At 38.6% G+C, this 23,287-nt stretch overlaps 1 protein-coding gene across 5 annotated transcripts in view; it reads right to left on the bottom strand.

Moving 5' to 3' along the window:
* AP3S1 (adaptor related protein complex 3 subunit sigma 1) overlaps positions 1 to 23,190 on the bottom strand; it is a 68,748-nt gene extending 45,558 nt beyond the window's left edge. For 2 of the 5 annotated variants that reach the window (XR_451940.3, XM_007192123.2), the window contains exon 1: positions 22,898 to 23,190. Coding sequence is in view for 4 of the 5 variants with exons in the window: in XM_007192123.2 (XP_007192185.1) it covers positions 22,898 to 22,966 (69 nt within the window). In the remaining variant the exon portion in view is untranslated. The remainder of the gene's footprint in view (positions 1 to 22,897) is intronic. The other 3 variants (XM_028169019.2, XM_007192122.2, XM_028169018.2) reach the window with 3 other exon arrangements.
* Positions 23,191 to 23,287: the final 97 nt, after the last annotated feature.

Raw genomic sequence — 23,287 nt, 5'->3', positions numbered from 1 at the left:
ATGCGGGCTTCCATAGTTGTGGCTCGCGGGCTCTAGAGCGCAGGCTCAGTACTTGTGGTGCACGGGCTTAGTTGCTCCACAATATGTGGGATCTTCCCGGACCAGGGCTCGAACCCATGTCCCCTGCATTGGCAGGCAGATTCTTAACCACTGCGCCACCAGGGAAGTCCCTGTGGTATGCTTATAAAATAGAATCCTATAAGCAATAAAAATTAAATCGGTATATTATACCCATCAATATGAATGATTCTCAAAAGTTTAATGTGGAGAAAAAGAGTTACCATAGCTCAAGTTGCCATTAAAAAAATACCACAGACTGATGGTTTAACTAACAGAAATTTATTTTCTCACAGTTCTGGAGGCTAAAGGTTCAAGACTGAGGTGCCAGCATAGTTGGGTTCTGGTGAGTGATCTCTTCTTGGCTGGAAGACAACCACCTTCTCATTGTGTCCTTACATGTCTTTATGGGGAAAAACAGCAAGAACAGGTTCTCTGGTATCTCTTCTGGTAAGGGCACTAATCACATCATGAGGGCCCCACCCTCATAATCTCATCTAAACCTAATTATCTCCCAAAGTTCCAATCCCAAACACCATCAAATTGAGGCTTAGGGCTTCAACATGTGAATTTGGGGGGTACACAATTCAGTCTACAGCAGGGGAAAAAAGTAAGTACCAGAATGATATGTAATCATTCCATTAGTATAAAATTCAGAAACAGGCAAAACTAAATATTACGTATTGACAGAAATTTGGGGGTGATAAAAATAAAACTATAAAAAAAATCATGGAAATGATTAACAAATTTCAAAGGATTAGTTTCAAAGGAAGAAACAAAACAGTCAGTCACAGATGAAAAGATTTTCCACATAGAAAATCTAACATAATTTACACAGAAGTGTTGTAATTAGTAAAAGGTTTTAATAAGAACACAAAGAAAGACATTATATAAAATTCTACTGCCATTCTAACCTTCTGCAAGTATGAGTTGTAAAATATAATTTTAAAAAGATACCATCAAAAACCATGCAGTGCCTAGGAATAAAGGAAACAACAACAACAAAATAATGCAAGAGAAAATGTAAAACTTTACTGAAAAAATTAAAGAATTCCTAAGTAAATAAAAAAATGTACAATGCTTATAGATTGAATGATTCAATATTATAAAGATGCTCAATCTCCCCAAAATGCTCCAAAGACTTAAGGCAATTCTAATCAAAATCCCAACAAGGGTGTAGGGGGAGAACTTGAAAACCGGATTATGACTCCAAATATGACTCCTCTCATGACTTACATATGAAATCAGAGAATTAGAATAACAAGACACTCTCAAGTGGAATATAAGAGGACCTGCTGACCAGATTAAGAATTATTGTAAAGCCACAGTAATTAAGGCAACATATTGGTGCAGAAATAGGGAAACTGACTGATGGAACCAGAAACACACCCACATATAAATATAGTCATTTAATTTAAAACAGAATACTCACTGCAGATTAGCAAGGATGGAAGGGCATTTCCATAAATGGTGCCAGGATAAAAATTTTTCTTTTTGTTCTAATACAATGAACTTCTAGCTCTCACATACTCAAAAATCAATCTCAGGTTGATTAAAAATAAATGTCAATGGTGAAGCTACAAAAATTTAAAAATATAATACAGAAGAATATCTTTATAACATTGTAATAGTGCTGGACTTACAAATAAGACACAAATAATGATAACCATAAAGGAAAAGGCTGGCAAATTTGATCACATCAACAGTAAGCACTTTTTTTTTAAACTTTATTTATTTATTTTATTTTTGGCTGCATTGGGTCTTTGTTGCTGCGTGTGGATTTTTCTCTACTTGCGGCAAGTGTGGGCTACTCTTTGTTGCGGTGCATGGGCTTCTCACTGCGGTGGCTTCTCTTGTTGTGGAGCATGGGCTCTAGGCGTGCGGGCTTCAGTTGCTCCGCTGCATGTGGGATCTTCCCAGACCAGGGCTCAAACCTGTGTCCCCTGCATTGGCAGGAGGATTCTTAACCACTGCGCCACCAGGGAAGCCCAGTAAGCACTTTTAATGCTCAAGTGACACCAGAAAAAAGAATTAAGAGAGCTACAAACATGACAAACATATCTGCAATACATAAAAACTGACAAAGGAATAGTTGCTAGCATACAAAAAGAACACTTAAATGCCAGTAAGAAAAAGATAAAAATCCCAATAGAAAAATGACTTGGCAAAATATAAGACCCGGAATACATCAAACTAAAAAGTTTCTGTATAGCAAAGAAAACCATCAACAAAATAAATAGGTAACCTGCTGAATGGAAGAAAATATCTGCAAATCATATACCTGATAAGAGGTTAATATCCAAAATATATAAAGCACTTACACAACTCAGTAGCAAAAATACAGAAGCAATCCAATTTTTAAAATTAGGACAGAAAATCTAAATAGAGATTTTTTCCAAGGAAGACATACAGATGGCCAAAAGGTACATGAAAAGATGCTCAACACCACTAATCATCAGGGAAATGCAAATTAAAACCACAATGAAGTATCACTTCACACCTATTAGAATGATTATTATAAAGATGCCAAAAATAATGAGTATTAGCGAGGAGGTGGAGAAAATGGAACCCTTGTGTATGTTGGTGGGAATGTAAATTGGTGCAGCTGCTATGAAAACCAGTACGGAGGTTCCTCAAAAAATTAAAAATAGAACTACCACATGACCCAGCAATTCCACTTCCAAGTTCTTATCCGAAGAAAATGAAAATACTAACTTAAAAAGATAAAAACACTCTCATGTTCATTAGAACATTATACACAACAGCCAATATATGGGAACAACCTAAGTGTCCATCAGTGTCCATGGATGGGTAAAGAAAATAAAATGTGATGTATATAAAGGCAAACCTTGGAGATATTGAAGGTTTGGTTCTAGACCACAATAAAGCAAATATTATAATAAAGGGAGTCACATGAATATTTTGGTTTCCCAGTGAGTATATGTTATCGTTAAGCTATACAGTAGTCTACTAAGTGTGCAACAGCATTATGTCTAAAAAAATGTACATACCTTAATTTAAAAATACTTTATTGCTAAAAAATGCTAACTATCATCTGAGCTTTCCATGAATCATAATCTTTTTCCTGGTGGAGGGTGTTGCCTCAGTGGCTGCTGACTCCTCAGGGTGGTGGCTGCTGAAGGCTGGGGTGACTGTGCCAATTTCTTAGAATACGACAATAGTGAAGTCTGCCTCGCTGATGGACTCTTCCTTTCATAAAGAAGGAATCATGCAATGCTGCTTGATAGCATTTTACCCACAGGAGAACTTCTTTCAAAATTGGAGTCAGTCCTCTCAAACCCTGCAAATACTTTATCAACTAAGTTTATGAATTATTCTAAGTCCTTTGTTGTCATAACAACAATCTTTACAGAATCCTCAACAGGAGTAGATTCTATCTCAAGAAATCACTTCTTTGCTCATCCTTAAGAAGCAACTCCTCATCCACTCAAGTTTTTTATCATGAGACTACAGCAATTCAGTCACATCTTCAGGCTCTGCTTCTAATTCTAGTTCTCTTGCTATTTCCACCACAGCTACAGTTACTTCCTCCACTAAAGTCTTGAATCCCTCCCCTGCAAGTCATCCACGAAGGCTGGAATCAACTTCTTCCAAACTCCTGTGAAACTCCTGTGAATGTGAATGTGAACATCATGAATCATAATGTTCTTAATGGCATCTAGAATGGTGAGTCCTTCCCAGAAGGTTTTCAACTGACTTTGCTCAGATCCATCAGAGGAATCACCATCTATGGCAGCTATAGCCTTACAAAATGTATTTCTTAAAGAAGAAGAGTTGAAAGTCAAAATGACTCCTTGATCTGTGGGCTGCAGAATGGACACTGTATTAGCAAGCATGAAAATAACATGAATCTCACTGTACATCTCCATCGCAGCTCTTGGGTAACCAGCTGCATTGTCAATGAGCAGTAATATTTTGAAAGGAATCTTTTTTTTCTGAACTGTAGGTCTTAACAGTGGGCTTAAAATAAATTCAGTAGACCATGTTGTAAATAGATGTGCTGTCATCTGGCTTTGTTGTTCCATTTATAGAACACAAGGAGAGTAGCACAATTTTAGCATAACATTAGCATAATTCTTAAGGGCCCTAGGATTTTGGGAATGGTAAATGAGCACTGGCTTCAACAAAGTCACCAGCTACATTGGCCCCCAACAAAAGAGTCAGCCTATCCTTTGAATCATTGAAGCCAGGCACATCCTAGATGGCATCTTCTTCCAACAGAAGGCTCTTTTGTCTATACTGAAAATCTGTTGTTTAGTACAGTCACCTTCGTTCATTATCTTAGGTAGATCTTCTGGATAACTCAATGTAGTTTCTACATCAGCACTTGCTGCTTCACCTTGCACTTTCATGTTATGGAGATGGCTTCTTTCCTTACACCTCTGCTAGCTTCAAACTTTTCTTCTGCAGCATCCTCACCTCTCTCAGCCTTCATGTAGAGTTGAAGAGTTAGCGCCTTGCTCTGGATTAGGCTTTGGCTTAAGGGAATGTTATGGCTGGTTTGACCTTTTATTCAGACCACTAAACTTTTTTCACATCAGCAATAAGGCTGTTTCACTTTCTTATCATCTGTGTGCTCACTGCAGTAGCACTTTTAATTTCCTTCAAGAACTCTTCCTTTGCATTCACAGCTTGGCTAACCGGTGCAAGAGGCTAAGCTTTCAGCCTTCCTTAGCTTTCAACATGCCTTCCTCACTAAGCTTAATCATATCTTGCTTTTGATTTAAAGTGAGAGACATGCAAGTCCTCCTTTCGCTTGAACTTAGAGGCCACTGTCGGATTATTAACTGGTCTAATTTCAATATCGCTGTGTCTCAGGGAACAGGGAGGCCCAAGAAGTGGGAGAGAGATAGGGGATTGGCTGGTGAGTGGAGCAGTCAGAACACACACATTTGGTTCGCTCTCTTATGTGTGTGCGGTTCGTGGCATCCCAAAACAATTACAACAGTAACATCAATGATCACTATCACAGATCACTATCACAAAGATAATAATAATGAAAAAATTTGAAATATTGCGAGAATTACCAAAATATGACATAGAGGCACAAGTGAGCAAATGCTGTTAGGAAAAATGGCGCCAACAGACTTGGCTTGAGGCAGGGTTGCCACAAATCTTCAATCTGTAAAAAATACAGTATCTGTAAAGTGCAATAAAGCAAAGTGCAATAAAATGAGGTATGCCTGCAAATTTGCATTGTTTTTTTTTTTATTTTTTTTTTTATTTTTTATTTTTTTTGCATTGTTTTTAAGTCACTGAGTTTGTGGTCATTTGTTAGAGCAGCAGTATAAGTGAATACCAGGTCATACTGAAAACAGAGGGGTTAAGAAAATGTCAACAAGCCAGATGTTGAAATCCCTAGTCCTTTTCTTCAATCAGTTCCCAGAATTCCTACAGTTAGGCCTTCTTCACCCTCCAGACTGAAGCCTGGAACAAACTTCTCCAGGAACTGTACCTAGATCTAAAGTTAATGACATTGGAGGTTCCAACTTTGGCAGAAACTGTTATCTGTTCACCAAACTCTACTTCCCAAGCACACAATTCAAGAATATTTTCCATTCTCCCTTGAATTTAAGGGAGCCATACAACTCAGTTTTGGACAACGTGATGTGGTAGGCAGTTGCACTGGCATACCAGAGCTGGCACAATTGAAAACCAACAGTGCGTATCTCTTCCCATTTCTGCATTCAGTCACATGATGTCACTATATCATGCTGGTAGCATGAAACTGACCATAATGGAGTACTTACATCATGTAGCCAATACTACAAAATAGAGTTCTTTCTCCCAGGTGAGCCAGTTGTTAAAAATACACTGTCCATGTACCTACTGGTCATCTGTATGTTTTCTTTAAATGCAAATCAAAACTATAGTGAAGTGCCACCTCACACCAGTCAGAATGGCCATCATTAAAAAGTCTACAAATAACAAATGCTGGTGAGGGTGTGGAGAAAAAGGAACCCTCCTATAGTGTTGGTGCCAATGTATTGATAAGCTGGTGCAGCCACTATGGAGAAGAGTATGGAGGTTCCTCAGTAAACTAAAAATAGAATTACCATATGATCCAACAATCCCACTCCTGGGCATATACCCGGACAAAACTATAACTCAAACAGATACATGCACCCGTAAGTTTATAGCAGCACTATTCACAATAGCCCAAACATGGAAACAACCTAAATGTCCATGGACAGATGAATGGATAAAGAGGATGTGGTACATATACACAATGGAAAAATACTCAGCCATAAAAAGAATGAAATAATGCCATTTGCAGCAACATGGATGCAACTAGAGATTATCATACTAAGTGAAGTCAGAAATAGAAAGACAAATGATATGATATCACCATATGATATCACTTATCTGTGGAATCTAAAGTATGGCACAAAGGAACCTATCTACAAATCAGAAACAGTTTCACAGACATAGAGAACAGACCTGTGGTTGCCAAAGGGGAGGTGGGTGGGTGGGGGAGGGAAGTACTGGGAGTTTGGGATTAGCAGATGTAAACTACTATACACAGGATGGATAAACAAGCTCCTACTGTATAACACAGGGAACTATATTCAATATCCCGTAATAAACCATAATGGAAAAGAATGTAAGAAAAAGAACGTCTACATGTGTTTAACTGTGTCACTTCGCTGTACAGCAAAGACTGGCACAACATTGTAAATCAACTATACTTCAAACAAAACTTCTTTTAATTTTAAAAATATTTTTAAAATTTAAAAAAAAATACACCATCTAGGGGCTTCCCTGATGGCGCAGTGGTTAAGAATCCGCCTGCCAATGCAGGGGACACAGGTTCAAGCCCTGGTCTGGAAAGATCCCACATGCTGCGGAGCAACTAAGCCCGTGTGCCACAACTACTCAGCCTGCGCTCTAGAGCCTGTGAGCCACAACTACTGAGCCCACATGCCACAACTACTGAAGCCCGCATGCCTAGCCTGTGCTCTGCAACAAGAGAAGCCACTGCAATAAGAAGCCTGCGCACCGCAACAAAGAGTAGCCCCCGCTCGCCGCAACTAGAGAAAGCCTGCATGCAGCAACGAAGACCCAATGCAGCCAAAAATAAATAAATAAAATAAATTAAAGAAAACAATACACCATCTAAGCCTCACTCATAAAAATTCCTGCACAATCTTCCATGTTAACTAGATGCAGAAGTTCCATTGACACCATCTCAAGAATGACAAATAAATGCCCACAAAGAAGGTTCTAGCTGATCAGAAACACCAATACTATACTTTATGTGAGTGAGAATAAACTTTTTTTGTGTTAAGGCACTAAGACTGGGGGGATTGTTGTTACAGCAATTGTTACCCTCGCTAAACTGCCTAGCCACAGTGTCTCAAGCAAAGCTCATATAGATAACCTCTACTCATGGATTCAGCGTTTCCAATTAGTTTTCAGTATCCTATCTTTACACAGAAGTCAACCAAAGATTAGTGGACATCTGAAGACAGCTCGAACATAAAAGCTAAGGACAAAAGCAGGGGAGAAAAGCAACGGAGAGGAAACAAACCAAGTAGGAAGAAGAAAATTTTTAAGTATATATAATTAATACCAGAGAGATAAGAAAAGATAATCCAACTATGAAACAGGAAGAGCATACCACAAAACAGTAACATTCAGAAATTTTTTAAAAAGAGTTCACGTAAATTAAAAATATACGGAGAAATTTTAAAATTTGGGGGAAAGACTGGAAAATAAAGTGAGAAAATCATTCAAAAAATAGGACCAAAGGGTGGAAAGATAGAAAATAGAAGAGAAAGGATAACAAAAGTAGAACAACAGTCCAGAGAAATGCTGAATTAAAGGAGATTCAAAAAGAGAAGAGAGCAAACTGAGAAATTTTTCAAGGAAAGAAAACAAGAACTTCCAGAACTAAAGAGCCCATCAAGGATCCAGCACAACTAATGAAAACAGACTCATAGCAAGGGTCTATGAAACTTTAGAAATTGCTGACAAACAGGACTCTACATATTTTCTGGACAGTAAAAACAGATCATACACAAAAAACAGGTAATCAGAATTGCATCAGGCTTTTTGATAACAATACTGAAAACTAAAAAGTAATAGAGCAATGCCACCAAAATTCTGAGGAAAAGTTATTTCCAGCCAAGAATTCTATAGGCAGTCAATGTAAAGTTATACTCTTTTCAGACATGCAAGATCTCAAAAAAAATCTACCTCCCATGACCTTTCTCAAGAAGTTACTGGAGGATAACTCCTGTAAGCTCCACCATGGTAAGGTAATAAACCAAAAAAATCAAGCAACAAGGGATCCAACACAGGAATAGGCAAAAGGAATACCTAAGATAACAAAGATCCTAATATGACTTCCATAAAACAGGTCCAGATTGGACCTAGTCAAAGGATTCCAGGAGGGAGTTCTTCAGGAACATGAAACTGATAGAAGATGTATATGACTGAGACAAATGGCAAAGACATGAATTAGTGATAAGTAAATAAAAAACTTGATCAAAGGAAAAGGCGACTGTATCTGCAAGGAAAATGAAATGTCAGGAAAGGAAAAACTAAGCACAGTTTACAACATGGTTCAGCTGAGGATGTTTACACAAGAAATTAATGTAAACACCAAATACTAATCTAATCAAAATTATGAAGTAACTATGAAAGGACTGGTAGGATACAGATGCTGGGCGGGTGGGGTGGAAAAAGAGCTAAATAATCATTTTCAATAGCAGAAGTCAACAGATCATGCCCACAAGTGAAAAATCAGGCAACAAAACAAGCATGTTATTTAGAGACATGTAATAATCACCGAGTTATCAAATAAAAGTACGTACCTGTGGGAAGGGGGAAATGAGAGCATGTTGTTATTTCATTATAAACCTTATGGAACTATTATATTCTTTAACCTATGCTAATGTATAACTTTGATAAGCAAACTAAAAATAAAAAAGGGAGGGAGGAGAGTATGGATTCTGCAACCAGACTATCGGGGTTTATTCCTGAATATGGTCTATATTAACTGGGTGACTTTGAGCAAGTTACTTAACCTCTCTGTGACTGAGTTTTCCTCATTTGTAGCAAGAATAACAGTATCTACCTCACAGGGTTGTTGTGAAGATTGAGTCAATATACATAAAGCTCTTAAAAACAACAGCTGGCACATAATAAGCATGGATTAACACTGACTTACTTTAGAAAATCTACCTCTAGGCCTTGTTAGAATTCTAATGATAGTGTAAAGGTCTTAGAGGAGTTTTATTTTAAGGAAAGTTATCTTTTTGCATTATATTATTGTTTATAAACAAATAACAGGTTAAATATACTAAACCTTAATTATGTTTCACTATTTTAACGTGAAAAGAATTTCTCATATGAACTTCAAGACTGCTACTTGGAATCATCTTTCTTAAAATACCAAGCAATACTCAACTAAGAAAATCAATACTGGTAAGAAGTCTTGAAATTTTAATCAAATAACCACTCTAAGTTAAGATTAAACAAATTAAGTCTCTGCTTACATAAGACAACTTCCCTTTCTTTAAAAATCAATTTAATTTAACAGCTTTCATAAAGAAGCCTGGAGCTTGCCTCGGGCTGTTGAGATTTCCTAACACTATGTTTCCTAACAAAGGTGTACATACATTTAAGTCGGTCAAAACTCCTAAATTACATCAGTCTAAAGACAACTAGAGTTACATAAAGGCAACAACTCTTATTATTTTAAATACTTCTTAATGCATACTGAAAATTAACTTTTAAAAATTCAGTATCCCACTAATAAAACCTTATCTTTTCCTATGTTTCTTCCTTGTTCCTACACATATATCATAAAAGGCAACTTTAAAACCCAAACTTTCCTCTAATCAAACAGTAAATATGTCATTATCCTCTTCCCTCCCTCCCACACACGAAGAATTTTTTTTTAAAATGCATTCATTCAGGCTTCCCTGGTGGTGCAGTGGTTAAGAATCCACCTGCCAATGCAGGGGACATGAGTTCGAGCCCTGGTCCGGGAAGATCCCACATGCCGAGGAGCAACTAAGCCCGTGCGCCACAACTACTGAGCCTGCACTCTAGAGCCCGCGAGCCACAACTACTGAGCCCGCGTGCCACAACTACTGAAGCCTGCGTGCCTAGAGCCCGTGAGCCACAACTACTGAAGCCTGCGCACCTAGAGCCTGTGCTCCACAACAAGAGAAGCCACCACAATGAGAAGCCTGCGCACCGCAACGAAGAGTAGCCCCTGCTCGCCGCAACTAGAGAAAGCCCATGAGCAGCAACGAAGACCCAACGCAGCCAATTAAAAAAAAAAAAAAATGCATTCATTCACTCCACTGAATGTTAGAATATCAAGAATTACCAAGATGAAAGAGAAAGTTTCTTTTCCCAAAGAGCTTAAAGCAAGAAATAAAATGAATATAACTACTTAATATTTTTATCTCATGTTCTATATCTTGCCTTTTTTATATTTCAAAAAAGAAATAGATGCCTTTATAATAAAAGGGGGCAACCCCTGACATAAGAACAGCACAAATAATATACTATAAGAAGGGGAACAAATGATTTTCAGCAGCAAGATTATTTTCAAAGAAAAGTGACAGATATCTAGGAACTACCTTAAAGAACAGATAGAATTCAGAAATGCAGAGAAGAGGGAATGTGAAGTTTCATGATATTGGAGGCAGAAGGCAAAGTTTGGGCCAAAGCATGGAATCAAGAAAAGCGAGAAGCATATATGAGGAATAATAATTAGTTCATTCTGCAAAAGGAAGAGGACTGTCTTTTTCCTAAAAGGAAGAGAAGTTTGAAAACTAAGCCTCAGAGCACTCCAACATTTAGGAATCATGAAGAAGAGAAGGCCCCAGCAAAGAAAATTCAGTGGTTTTTTTGCCAGACCTCTCGCAAGTAGGAAGTCTGGCTGGAGACTTGATATACGTTGAGTAGGCTTCACTTTAGCCTGAGTGTATAAAGAACAAGCAGTCATCATGGGGCTACCCTTAAATCCCAAACAACAAGGAAGGAAGAGGGCACCTGCAACATAAATTATATTAACACTTGCCCAGATATTTCATTAAATTTCTTTGAGCTCTCTGGCATTTTCCCCCACAATGCATAAAAATGTATTAAAAATACTTAGCACAAGAAAGAAAGCACTCAATAAATGATAGCTATTATTAACACTCTAAAATTAACATCTACCATACTAAAATGTTTCCCACTTTCAGTGGCCAAAACCTTATTATTTAATTTAAATAACAAACAGCTGAGAAGGTGACAGACTGAGAGTTTGAAATATTTAAAGAGAGAGCCTGAACCGTGGTGGAAGCTGAAAGGTCTGAAAACTCAAAAACAAAGTAAAATTTGGGGAGGAAAGTTGGAGTAAGGTATCTAGACAATTCAATGGGAAAAGAATAGTCTTTCCACAAATGGTGCTAGGAAAACTGGACAGCCACATGCATAAAAATAACGTTAACCCCTAGCTCACACCCCGCACAAAACTTACTCAAAAAGGATCACAGACCTAAGTATAAGAAATAAACTACAAAACTCTTGGAAGGAATTATAGGTACTAACCTATATGACCTTGGATTTGACAAATCTTTCTTAGACGTGCAAAAAAACACAGGCAAAGGAAAAAATAGATAAATTGGACGACATCAAAATTAAAACCTTTGCACTGCAAATGATATCAGCAGGAAAGTGAAAACAACAAAACAGGAAAAAATATTTACAAATCATACATCTGTAAGGTACCTGCATCCAGAGTATATGAAGAACTCTTACAAACTCGATAACGAAAAGACATATAACCCGACTTAAAAATGAGCTAAGGATTTGAATGGACTTTTCTCCAAAGATATGCAAACAGCCAATAAGCACATGAAAAGATGCTCACTGTCAGTGTCATTAGGAAAATACAAACCAAAATCACAATAAGATACCATTTGACATTCACCAGGATGGCTAGAATCAAAAAGACATATAATGAAACAACAAGAGTTAATGAGGGACTTCCCTGGTGGTGCAGTGGTGAAGACTCCGTGCTCCCAATGCAGGGGTCCTGGGTTCAATCCTTGGTCAGGGAACTAGATCCCACATGCATGCTGCAACTAAGAGTTCACATGCTGCAACTAAGGAGCCCATGAGCTGCAACTAAGGAGCTGGCAAGCCACAACTAAGGAGCCGGTAAACTGCAACTAAGGAGCCCGCCTGCTGCAACAAAGACCTGGCACAACCAAATAAATAAATAAACAAATTTTTTTTTAAAAAAGAGTTAATGAGGATATGGAGAAATTAGAACCTTCATACATTGCTGATGGGAATGTAAAATGGAATAGACAATCTGGAGAACAGTCTGGTAGTTCTTTAAACAATTAATAAACAAAGTTACTGTATGACCTAGCAATTCCATTCCTAGATACACATCCAAAAGATGTGAAAATACATGTTCACAGAAAAATTTGTACATGAATGTTCACAGCAGCACTATTCATAGTAGCCAAAAAAGCAGAAACAATTCAAACATCCATCAACTGATAAAGGGATAAACAAATGTGGTCTATCTATACAATGGAATATTACTTGGCCATAAAGAAGAATGCAGTACTGATATGTGCTGTGACATGACTGAATCTTGAAAGCATCATGCTAAGTGAAAAGAAGCCAACCACAAAAGACTACATATTTCATGATTTCATTTATATGAAATGTCTAGAGTAGGCAAATCTAAAGACACAGAAAATAGATCAGTGGTTGCCAGGGGCTGGGGGCAGTACAGATCGGGGAGTGACTATTAATGGGTATGAGGTTTCATTTGGTTTGATGAAAACGTTCTAAACTTAGATTATGGTGATAGTTGCACAACCATGATTACCAAAAAAAAAAAAAATCACTGAATTGTACACTTTCAATGGGTGAATTTTATAGTATGTGAATTATAAATTATATCTTAAAGTGTTTTTTAATGTTAGGTAATTCTTTAAAATTAAAAAAAAAAAAGCTGGGCAAGTTTTTTAGCTAACTTTCTCCTTAAAACATCTCTCAATGAAACTCTTCTCTGGAAGAATCTTGTAGGACTTTGTATTATGTAATAAGAAGGAAGTTCATTCCAAAACAAGGTCTACAATTCATTTTGAGGAAATAAGAGTATCTGAGAACAATCTCTGGAATGTTCTACAGTCCCTAAGTTATATAATTTTCCAACCAAGGATAGGACTTAGAAAGAAGTAGTAATAATAAAACGAATAATAATAAAAGTAGTAATAAAAGTTATTAATTTAGGTAACAAGTATTGAGTCTTTATTATGCATCAGGTTTTATAAGTATTTTCTTATTCAATCTTCATTTAAAAAAACATTTTTCAAAATAAAAGTCCACAGTAGAAGTCTGGTTAAATAAATTATGATACACTATACAACAAACTATTATGTAGTCATTAAAAAATTATTTTCTGGATATAACACCAAAAGCACAGGAGAAAAACAAAAAAGGTAAGCTGGACCTTACCAAAATTAAAACCTTTTGTGCATCAAAGGACACTATCTTTTGAAAAAGGATACCATTCCTTGGGTGAAAAAGCAAACCACTGATTGGGAGAAAATATTTGCAAATCATATATCTGATAAGGGATAGATATCCAGAATGTATAAAGAACAGCTCAACAACAAAAAATCAAACAGCCAGATTATAAAATGGGCAAAGTACTTAAACAGACATTTCTCCAAAGAAGCTATACAAATGATCAGTAAACACATGAGAAGATGCTCAATGTTACTAGTCAGTAGAGAAATGTATCCTATGACCCGTGTTCACAGCAGCATTATTCACAACAGCCAGAAAGTGGAAGCAACCCAAGGATCCACTAACAGATAAATGGATAAACAATGTGTGGCACATACATATATGCAATGGAATATTATTCAGCCTTAAAAAGGAATGAAATTTTGACACATTTGACAACATAGTTAAACCTTTGAAGACATCATACTAAGTGAAATAAGCCAGTCATAAAAGGACAAACATCGTATAATTCCTCTTTCATGAGATTCCTAGAGTAGTCAAATTCATTGAGACAGAAAGGAGAATGGTGGTTACCAGTGGCTGGGAGAAGGGGAGAATGGGGAGTTAAGTGTTTAACAGTGTACAAAGTTTCAAGTGGGGAAGATGAAAAAGTTCTGAAGATGGAGAGGTAGTGACGGTTACACAACACTGAGAATTTACTTAATGCCACAGAGCTATATACTACCTAAAATGGTAAATTTCACATTACATATATTTTAGCACCATAAAAAAATTATTTTATAACAATCACACTAAGATATGTTGATGACAGGAAATGGAAGAATACATGTGTGGTGGGATGAACTAGCAATCTTCCCCACTTAATTAGACAGCACATAGTAATCAAAACAATTCAGTGGGTCTGACATACAGATAAAGAGCCCTCTCCTTCTGGGTAACAAAGGGAACAATGACTGACAGCTACTGATTCTTGAATTACAAGGCTCGAAGCAAGGCAGGAAGGATGTAAATGCTTCTCCGCACAATATTAGAGGTGGTTTAGGGGGCTTCACATAAACTTTGCTCATCTATAATTAAGGCTGTGAGATGTCTGGGAAAAATAAATGCTTTTCTTCTTGAGTTGTATTACTTCACAGGTTACTTAGGAAACGAAACCAGCTTGATCACTGGTCTCATTAGTATAGAGGCTGCACAGAATTGAGCACTCACTTTTACCTTCATTCACTGGGTTAGCTCTCCTACCTCTCCAAACCAGGTAGAGAAGAAAATAATTGAGCAGAGTCTCATTACTGAGCATCACTGACTCTCCTGCAGAGGCCAGAGGCATTGTTCAATTGTGCAAAATACAAGTGGGATTCAAGGAGAAATACTTCTTGTGGAGAGCGTGTTAGGGATGATGTCATCAGACTGAAAGATTCGAAGAGACTGTGTGATTTGGCATATGGGCATGATCTGTCCCTATTTTTCTCTCTGACTTCATCTCTTGCCACTCTTACCTGTGATCACTCAACTTGCCTTCTTGTTATTCCTCAACACAAATTTTGGACCCATCTGAGGGATCCTGAACCTCTTTCTGCCTGAAACATTCTTTCCTCAGCTGTTCTCAAACACTCCCTCACCTCATTCAGTTCTCTTCTCAAATGTCGGGTTTTTAAAGAGGCTTTCCTTGATGATTTTATTTAAGAGAGCCTCTCCCCCATCATTCTCTATCCCCCTACACTGTTTCATTTCTTTTCATAGACTAATCACAGTTGTTACATAATTTGTTTATTGCTTATTTCCTATCACTAGAATGTAAACTCATAGGGCAGGAAGGACATCAGTCTTACTCATTACAATATTAGCCGTGCTTAGAACAGGGGCATACAAACAACAAATAGATATCTGTTGAAGGAATATGGGCAGAGGAAGAGAGCATAGAGAGTGCAATGGACAGGTCAGATAGTATCGAAAAAGGCCGCTCCTACTTTCAAAGGACTAAGTCCAGATGTGCCTCCCCTTGGAGACTTAAGAACTTAACACCTGATAGCTAGAATACCGGCCTTTACTCCTCCTACACTGCAGTATTCTTGAGAGTTGCCTGATCCTTCAGTAAATAAAGTTGTTTGTCTGTATTGCAGTTCAAAGGATTTGGTAAGGGGAAGGCTGATAGGGCTGAATGGGCAAGGAAAAAACATGTGTAATTTATCCTAATGTGAGAGTTTTACACAACAAGAAACTGGAAGGGGACTGGCTCCTCTCAGTGGTCTACAACTCAGAATCACCTTGGCTTAGCAGCAGCAGTGAAGAAATCCTAACCCAAAAAGCACAAAGACAACTCCAAGTGTTAAAGAATGAATTCTTTGACTTTATAACAAAAATTAGCAAATATTGCCCTTTGGGATCAAAAAAGGGAAGGGCCCTGATACACTCAGGTTACTTACAGAAGTTAAACTATGTGGGGAAAAAAAAAGATACACACAGAGAAAAAAATACATGCAAATTATTAAAGTGCAATTAACATACACTATTGTATTTTTAAACATTTAACAACAGAACAGCCAGACATTAACCAGATATTTGGTTATCTTAAAGCCACAAATGTTCCATAAAACCACAAAAGCTTCAATGCATTCTTTGTGTTAGTAATGTCTAAAAGGTATATACTCTTCATTGAAATATTCTGGAAGAAAAAATTTAAGAAAAAATAAACAAGAAATACAATATCAATAGTTATCGATGGGTGGTGAAATCAAGGATGTCCCTAGTAATCTTTTTTTTTTTTTTTTGGTCACGCCATGTGGCATGTGGGATCTTAGTTCCCCAACCAGGGATCGAACCCGTGCCCCCTGCAGCGTGGAGTCTTAAACACTGCATTGCCAGAGAAGTCCCCCAGTGACCTTAATACTTAAATATTTTCCATGTAATCACAATAAAGAAACTTATTTAAAAATTAAAACAATAAATAATTGAACAATCAACTTTACCAAAGAAACATAATACAGCCACGTTATACAAGACCTTTCTCAGTCCTGAAAGGCAGAGGAATGAACTATAACGCTGTCCTATTTATAACCTTTTCCCCCAAACCAAAAAAAATCATTGTAATGGTGAACATTTTATTTCTTCCTTTCAATACAATTTTCAACAGGTTTATTCATCTTAATTTTTTAAAAGCAAGTTTTCAAGCATACTACCCACAAAAATGGTGATTATATTAGAATTTGAATTTTTCAATGATCCATTGGTGTAAGGAATACCTTGAACTAAGTAAGATCTTTTGTGGCACATGTTCAGAACCACGTATTATCAAGAACCATTCCTGATAGTAACAGCCTCAGAAGCAATCTAAAATTACAGACGAAAAAACTACCTATTCAAAAGAAATAACGTGAGCTAATGAAGAGAGAATAGTGGACACTTTTTTGCCTACCCACATCCACTCTTCTCTTCCACCTTTCCAACAGAATACCAATTTTCTTCATGTTTCCACCCTCCTCAGCTACAAGGGTGGATCCCCATTCGTATAAGCTGTTACTGGTCTTGGGTAGAACTAACCAGGCTGAAGGGAAAGACACAGCCCAGGATTACAGGAACAGATCACTCTCTCCTTGTGCATTTTATTGATTACAACTGATTTCAAGGAGGAAATCAGCCTTTGGACATCAATTTTGTGAAGAGGAGGGCAGAGAAAGAGAAAGAAACTGGATATGTGATGAAATCATTGATTTGCTGAGTCAAATAATTTTGTAGTTTGTCTACTAGTCTGCACTTCCTATTCTGTATCCTAACAAAGTTCTTTTTAAGCAAATTTGAGTCAGGTTACATACAACCCAACTTACGTAGCCAAAAGCATCCTAACCCATATGGAAGGAAATCAAATCATTTTGAATTATCTTGTTAACAAAAGTCGAATACTATATGTTAATATGTGTTAATACCTTAATTAATACTTAGAACTGTTGACAACTACATCTCCATCATAAAAATAAGTTTAAGTATCCCATCTGTCACGTTGTCTTAATAGCTGCCCAAAAAAGACATCAGTAAACACCAATGCATCTTTCTTAAAGATCTTTTAAAAAGAAAAAAAGTTATACATACTTACACTTTATATTTTTTATGTAAATACATTCAAAAAAAAGGAAAGAACAATCAGAGTTCCTTCTAAGGCTTGCATTTGGTTGACAAACAGCTTAATAATCAGACATAGTTTATAAGAATATTGAGACAACTCGTGTATGTAAGAGTTTGAAAACTTTCCTGTTTGCACTTTCTGTGCATGCTTATACATACACAATTTTTTATATGTGTAGACACAACTAAGATAATTAATATAAAAAAAACACTTTTATTTTATTACAGATATTCACCAAAGGATACGCCATGGTGCATTAATAACGTGAGAATCATAACCCAAGAGCTTTTTTTTTCTTGCTTGATGGCTATGTAAAAATATATCTGGCATATGAAATATAAATCTCATTAGTCATTTACAGTAATACACAAATATTGCCAAGCAAATATAAAAACACTAAAGTTTACTGTAGCCAAGTTGCTATGGCTAAATATCAATTAAAGAAACAAACCAAGAAAAACATTTGAACTTCTGCAGTCATAGCTCAAGGATACCAAAGGTAAAAACAAAAGTGGATGCATTCTGATGTAAATTGATACAGCCACTATGGAGAACAGTATGGAGGCTCCTTAAAAAACTAAAAATAGAACTACCATATGACCCAGCAATCCCACTACCTCAGGCATATACCCTGAGAAAACCATAATTCAAAAAGAGTCATGTACCACAATGTTCATTGCTGCTCTATTTACAATAGCCAGGACATGGAAGCAACCTAAGTGTCCATCAACAGATGAATGGATAAAGAAGACGTGGCACATACATACAATGGAATATTACTCAGCCATAAAAAGAAACGAAATTGAGTTATTTGTAGTGAGGTGGATGGACCTAGAGTCTGTCATACAGAGCAAAGTAAGTCAGAAAGAGAAAAACAAATACTGTATGCTAACACATATATAGGGAATCTAAGGAGAAAAAAAAAAAAGGTCATGAAGAACCTAGGGGCAAGACGGGAATAAAGACGCAGACCTACTAGAGAATGGACTTGACGATATGGGAAGGGGGAAGAGTAAGCTGGGACAAAGTGAGAGAGTGGCATGGACATATATACACTACCAAATATAAAATAGATAGCTAGTGGGAAGCAGCCGCATAGCACAGGGAGATCAGCTCGGTGCTTTGTGACCACCTAGAGGGGTGGGATAGGGAGGGTGGGAGGGAGGGAGATGCAAGAGGGAAGAGATATGGGGATATATGTATATGTATAACTGATTCACTTTGTTATAAAGCAGAAACTAACTCACCATTGTAAAGCAATTATACTCCAATAAAGATATTAAAAAAAAAAAAGTGGATGCATTCTGAGTCCATCCTTGAAATCTTAACATCTGACTCTAGCAGAATGAATCAAAAACTTCAGTTTAGAAAAACTGGTGTGACTTCGTATGTCCCTCACATAACAGCAGGTTGGAGGCACAATCAAACCTAAAAATCTATTACAGTAGGAACTGGAAATCTGTACTATTAAAGGGTAAAGATGAACATATAAATTGTTGTATCATGAGAGAGGATAAATGAAAAATGGAAATCCAATGCAGTAAGGGAAACTGGTTGGCAAATGGTTAAATAGTTTTCAAACTCCTCAGTGTCAAATCATTATTGTTGGACTCAAACCTCAGCATCCTATCAGAGTACAGAACTGGTACCCCAGCCACACACGTAGATATCCCTTAATAAATTAAACTAAAAACTGTCAATATTATTGGATATCTACTCCTTTTTTCTTTTTAATTAATTAATTAATTTATGGATTTTTTTAAATTAATTAATTTATTTATTTATGGAGGATATCTACTTCTTAAAGACTTCTTTCAACTAAAAACAGAAACAGTTGCAGTTACAGCTATTTCATCATTACTTCTGTCCTAAAGGCATGGATTCTTTAAACTTCTAGTTAATAAAGGACTGAATTTTAAGAGTTGGAAGGGGGACTTCCCTGGTGGCACAGTGGTTAAGAATCCGTCTGCCAATGCAGGGGACACGGGTTCGAGCCCTGGTCTGGGAAGATCCCATATGCTACGGAGCAACTAAGCCCATGCACCACAACTACCGATCCCGCGAGCCACAACTACTGAGCCCGAACACTGCAACTACTGAGCCCACGCATTGCAACTACTGAAGCCTGCACGCCTAGAGCCCACGCTCCTCAACAAGAGAAGCCGCTGCAATGAGAAGCCCGCACACAGCAACAAAGAGTAGGCCCCGCCCACCGCAACTAGAGAAAACCAGCGTGCAGCAATGAAGACAAACGCAGCCAAAAAAAAGAGTTGGAAGGAACCTTAGGAAATCATTTCTAATCCACACTCCATCTCAAGCTAGGAAACTCTGATGAATGCATTTAGCAAAGATGTATGGAGTTCTTTATATTCAAGGCTGAATGTTGATTGCTGGGGGTAACACAAATATATCTAAAACCTGATACCTTCCTTTAAGGAATCTATAGGATGCCCCAAGGAATTTTGGGATGTGAAATAGAATATTGTACCATAATAAAGATAAAAATAAAATCCTAAGAACCAAGAGGAGTCTTTAAGCAAGATAAAAGGATTCAGTGGATGCTTAAGTGATGTTTGAGTTAAGCCTGGAATCTAGACATTTGGCAGTGGAAGGGAAGGACATTCCAGGCAGTGAGAATAGAATAAACTCTGATGCCCTGTACATACAGACTTCATTTCCAACTCCTCTTTCCTTACATAGTGTACTTTTGCCAGGCCAGTCATCTTGGCACCTATTCTTCCAATAAGACAGCTTCTTCCAATAGGCATTCCCTCCTCAGGGCCTTTGCATCTGCTGCTCCCTCTGCCTGGAAAGAACTTCCCCCAGATACCTGCAAGGCTGGCTTTCTCACCTCCTTCAAGTCTTTGCTCAAATATCACCCTTCTCAGTGAAAACTTACCTGACTATCTTATTTTAAAGTGTCATCCTTGCATTCCCTATCACCCTTCCCTGCTCTATTTTTCCCACAGCACTTATTATTATCCAGCATGGTATATATTCTACTTATTAGCTTTGTCTATGCCCTTGCTGAAAGAGCAGAAGTTATCTGTTTGTTCACCTCCAAATTGTAAAACACTGCCTGCACATGGTAGGCATGACATCAACATTTGCTGACAAACAAATGGAATAAAGAGTGAATAAATGAATTGACTGAATGAAAAAGATTTCTGCCCTCAAACAGTTTATGATCAGAGAAAGCAAATATATAAATAAATAATCTTAAATTATTCCTGAATGACAAAAATAAATACACAGTTGGCAAAACTCAATTTATAAAAGACCAATAACAGTTCCTAGCATCCCCACTTCCACACGACCAGCAACCACTAGATTCTTCTTTTTTACATCTCTTAGCTCCCTGCCCCCAGTAACACTGTCATGTAGCAATGACCAAAAATGACACCAGAGCTGCCACGGCTGCAACAACTGTCTCTTCCCACATTAACCTTCACTGCTACCTACTGAGTAAAGGTAAAAGATATTTCTGTTGCCATTGTTGGACAAGAGAAAGATGTATTCCTGGATTTCCAAATTCAATACATTTTTCTGTACGTGGTTAAATTCTACACTACAGAAGTGGTTACACTGATACTATAGATTAGCCACGAAACCTTCTACTTTGAATAGTGCTTAGTTATTAAGTGGAGATATGGAAAAACACATTTTAAAATTGTTTCACTATTGGAACACACTGTTTCTACACTGCAAATGGATGGCACAGGCAAAATGACTAAAAGAAAGATTCCTTCAATAAAGGCTAGTACAGTACTATATTTTAGGCAAATAGGTAACAATGTAAAGTCAAGGGGATTTTTTCCACTCTGAAGAATCAACTAGAATTTTATCCTGGATTAAAGAATGATGTAGAATTCTTAGAGCATTAGTATTTAAATTATGCTACACTAAAACCAATCAGGAGTAGTAGAAAATATTCTTTATCGCCAGCAAAAGCAAAACTACTTAAGGAAATGAGCTCAAGATTTCTCACTTCAGCTAACACCTCCACAGACTGCATTATCATTTTAGGCAAAGTGACATTTCACATTTAATTTTTAACGGCAGGAATGATTTCCATCTGGGATTTATCCGCATAAAAGTGTTAGCCTTGGCACACTTTCAGTATTTAACTGAAAGCTCATTTTTTGGCTCTAAGCAAAATGCCCAATACTACGCAATAGGTATTATCTCTACATTAATCCCACCACTGAGAGCCTAATATTGTGTTCTACATAGTGGTGAATTATGCCCTCAGATAAGCACATCTGTCTGTAACCCTCCCTCAAACACTGATAAATTACTTATCTTCACTACCTTAAAACCTTCTGCATTTTTCAACAATATTTATACTTCTAAAAGAGTTTAACAAATATTACTATTCTTCGTAAAGAGAAAGAAAACCTATAAATTAGGGCAAACTCCCTTGCGTAGAAAAATGCCAAACCAGCCGCTGAAATGGTAACTTTCAGGTATGGCATCACAGTTCTAACTGGTCAAACTACAATCCTCGCCAGTTATTGCAGGAGTACATAAATTGCAGCCACTGGGGGCAAAGCCACATAAAAACGTTAGGTCCTCACTTATCTTTTTGGTTAAAAAGGAGACACCTGAAAGTCAGGGGCAGTCGATCCCGTAAGGCAATCTACTGGAGAGACTGTCTGAGCGTGCAGGTCTCCAAACGCAGGAAGCCAAAGTTCCTGCGTGACGACAGGATGGCAGCGAAAACCAGTAGCCCATCCGTCCACAAGAGAAGAGAAAGAAGTCCACCAGGAAAGGCTGGGAGTCACGGAGGTGGGGCTGCGAGACCTGCCGGCTCCGCGCCGTCTCCCTCGGCTGCTAACAGAATCCGCGGGCTGCAGATCGGCGAGAGCGCCGGGTGGGCTCGCGGGCACAGGGGGGCTGCGGCTGACCGACTGGCTTCGGCCCCGCACCGGGAAGTCTCCAGGGCCTCGCCCGCGCAGCCGGGAAGCCACGCAGCCCACAGACAGGCGGAGGAGCCACCTGGGCAGAGCCACGTCGGAGGAAGGGAGCGCGGCGGGAGGTGGGCACCCGGCACACCCACCGGGAGGCTGACAGCCCGGAGCACGAGACGGCTGGGGCGCGAGAAGGGCCGCGGCGCGCTTGAGGGGGTCGCCCTGAGGGCGCCGCCGGCCGCCAACGACTCCCCCTAGCCCGAATCGGCGGCAGCTGGGTACTCACGTAGGGTTGGTAGAACTTGGAGAGCCGCGGCTTCCCGTGGTTGTTAAAGATTAGGATCGCCTTGATCATGGCTGAGCCGGGCCGACCGGGTGGGAGCTGGGGGCCAGGGCGGGGGCGGGCGCGCGAGCCTCGCCTTGGGATCTCGCTGGCGATCCTTCCCCACCCGCCCCCTCCCGCACACGCGCGCGCGCCCCCGCGCGCGCCCCGGAGCTGCGGGGCAGGGCTTGGATAGGGCGGGGCCTGGGCGGGGTCGGCGCGGAGGGAAGCGGAAACAGCTCCAGGCCGGAGCTCGAAGCATAGGGGCGCATGCGCACCCCGCGGCTCACGGGTACGTTGCCTACCGACCTTTTCCGGAAACTTGCTGTTGGGGGGTGGGGGGGGGGTTGTGGA

This window comes from Balaenoptera acutorostrata, chromosome 2 (assembly GCF_949987535.1).
Source record: "Balaenoptera acutorostrata chromosome 2, mBalAcu1.1, whole genome shotgun sequence".
NCBI lineage: Eukaryota > Metazoa > Chordata > Mammalia > Artiodactyla > Balaenopteridae > Balaenoptera > Balaenoptera acutorostrata.
This window is presented reverse-complemented; position numbering and strand designations above follow the sequence as displayed.